General features: G+C 53.7%; 1 protein-coding gene across 1 annotated transcript; it reads left to right on the top strand.

The window, feature by feature from the left end:
* Nucleotides 1-105: 105 nt before the first annotated feature.
* On the top strand, nt 106-1,829 carry AURANDRAFT_67517 (hypothetical protein; the record flags this gene model as incomplete). The annotated part of the gene is made up of 6 exons (XM_009042972.1): nt 106-118; nt 158-434; nt 465-670; nt 860-1,036; nt 1,328-1,568; nt 1,616-1,829. The coding sequence occupies 6 exons, from the start codon at nt 106-108 to the stop codon at nt 1,827-1,829; spliced, it is 1,128 nt and encodes a 375-aa protein (XP_009041220.1).
* Between the last annotated feature and the right edge of the window lie 620 nt (nt 1,830-2,449).

The following is a 2,449-nucleotide window of genomic DNA, read 5'->3' as shown; positions in this document are numbered from 1 at the left end:
CACATGAGCGGCCCGGTTGACGCATACGGTGCGCAGCCCGCAAGGTTGCGCATGAAGATGATCAGGTCAGACACGCTTCCATATTCAGTATACAGCGCAAAGGGCATGGTTGATTTTTGTATGGAGTACATAAAACACCCAAGCCCCAGCCCTGCAGGTACGTGGTCATGCAACGGTTGTTACATGTATGGGGGCTACAACGACGGCGCAGCGAAACACTCTGACACGGACGTACCAGGCTGGGCAACTGTAGACGAACTTAATGGAGGCATCGAATATGCTGCTCCGACTGCGCATTCAACCCAGCTGTATTGCGTTAGGATCAAAGCCCCGTGGACGCCAGAGCCGAAAGAACATCCCCTGGCGCACGTGGACTCCGAGCCGGATTCTGATGATTTGTTGTTTTGCACGGGCAAAAATGGCAAAAAGAAGATGTTCATTGAAACCAGATTCATAGCGTGCAGGTGCCTCCCATGCAGAAATCGCGAAAATCAGGGCACCATACTATCCGGCGAGCCAGTAGCCCCGCTCGAGTGTGATTATCAGCACTGTTGTGGCACTCCGCGGTACGCGCAAGTGCTAGGCCACAGAGCTACCACGCAAGCACAGAAAAACAAGGAGCAAATCAGGAAGACACAACACACACGCGAAAAAATAGCAGCAAAGAAACGTAAAGAAGCACTACGAAACTACGCTTGAGCTGGCACCTGAAACTCCACTAGTCACGTTCCCAACCGACCTCGCTCGCCTATCCCCCAACCTACTTACATTTTTAGCGCATGCATCCTAGTCCTCCGAGCAAAATAGAACTAGCTTCAAAATCTCAACTCCGTTCGGGGGAGGACACGTTATATGGTAGTGCTTGGAATCAAGACACCGTCGCCCGGCTGCTTTAAAGGCAGCCACACCTACAAAAGTTCCATCACAACACACAACCATGAAAACGTACTTTGGGACATGTTTGAGACAAAGGTAACGTCCGGATGTGAACTCCACTTTTTTCCTGAGCATACTCTTCGGCACCTTCACTTTCATCGTGAGTATCACTTCTAGAAAGAACACAGATTATGGCGACATCATTGGCATTGTGTAAATCGAGATGCTCCTCAAAACATGCGTGTTCTGAAGACTGCCGGAGCACGTGCAAGTCCATGAGCGTCAAATGAAACCCGAGCACACGGACACGTTCTAGAATTGTGTGCAGTATTTGCCGCAGACATGGAAACAATTTCGATTCCCGCGCTCGCCCTGAGCTAAGATTAAAGGCAACTTGTCTGGGCATTCTCCTGACGTGAGCAGGAAACGCATCCGCATCCTCGTCTTGTAGCACACCGTACTCGAAGCCGTGTCAAAATTGTTTTGTGCGAATCTTCACATTATCCCAGTTGCGCACAATCTCATCAGAAGCAGCACGAAGTGCACCAGGCTCCAGACCATAGGGAGCACCAACAAAGTCAAGGGAGCCACCGTAAGAACCGAATGGAGTCGGCCGCACCTCGAAATTACTTTGAGGAATGTAACGCAACGCGGTGGTCATTATGTTCACCGCATGCGCCGCGTTACCGTCGGTAAGCTTGTGCAAGAACCTGTGCAACTCACCCTCCATCGCGCGCAGCTCATCCGGCCCGACATCATCGCAAGCAGCGGCCGCGCGAGAAGCGCCTTGTGGCATGGCGTCACGCCCGGCACGGGGCGCCCTTCCGCAGCCCGCGGGGCCCCGAACGCCCCGGGCGGGCCGAGCTAGCACAGCGGGTGGGTCACGAAGCCCACCGGAGGTCCTCGGGCAGCGATTCCACGCTAAACGCCCACCATCGTCTAAGCCGCCCTAGACGATAGACTAACGCGTCCTTAGCGAATAAAGATTGTCTGTTTCTTCCTTTCTATTCCACGCATACACAAAACGAACGGTTCATTATTCGGGATTCGGACAAATGATAATTGAGGGGGTTGAACGATGGTCGAACGATATCTGACGCTGCGTTCGGCATGTTCCGGGCCACTGTGGAAGAAACTGAGAGCACTTCGCTGTACAAACTTGGGGTCGGCGGTCTCGAAAAGTCACTCCATGTCGAGCTAGAGGCAGCAGAAGTCGAACACGCCACGGTGGGCGCGTCGCGCGGCGCTGGGGGGCGGGGAACAGAGATCTCAGCTTCTGCGTGTTCCCCCACGAGACGGACTGAAGTTTCAGGATCTCTGACCCCGAGTTCCTACTGCGAACTACTCTCGTTTTCTTCCCCTGTGAACCATAACATGCCCAACGCAGCGCCAGAGATCGTTGGACCATGCTCGAAACTCAGAGCTCTGAAATCTCGCCCGACCAATGGGATCAGCGGATTGGATTCTTGGATAATATATTTCGTTCTATTACCGAGATAGCCTTTCGAAACTCGTCGAGGCGGGCGTCACGGCCGCAGATGTACGCGTGGGGCGTCATCGGCAGCCGGAGCGC

Source organism: Aureococcus anophagefferens (assembly GCF_000186865.1).
Source record: "Aureococcus anophagefferens unplaced genomic scaffold AURANscaffold_40, whole genome shotgun sequence".
NCBI lineage: Eukaryota > Pelagophyceae > Pelagomonadales > Pelagomonadaceae > Aureococcus > Aureococcus anophagefferens.
The sequence above is the reverse complement of the archived record's forward strand: the minus strand, read 5'-3'. Positions and strand labels throughout refer to the sequence as shown.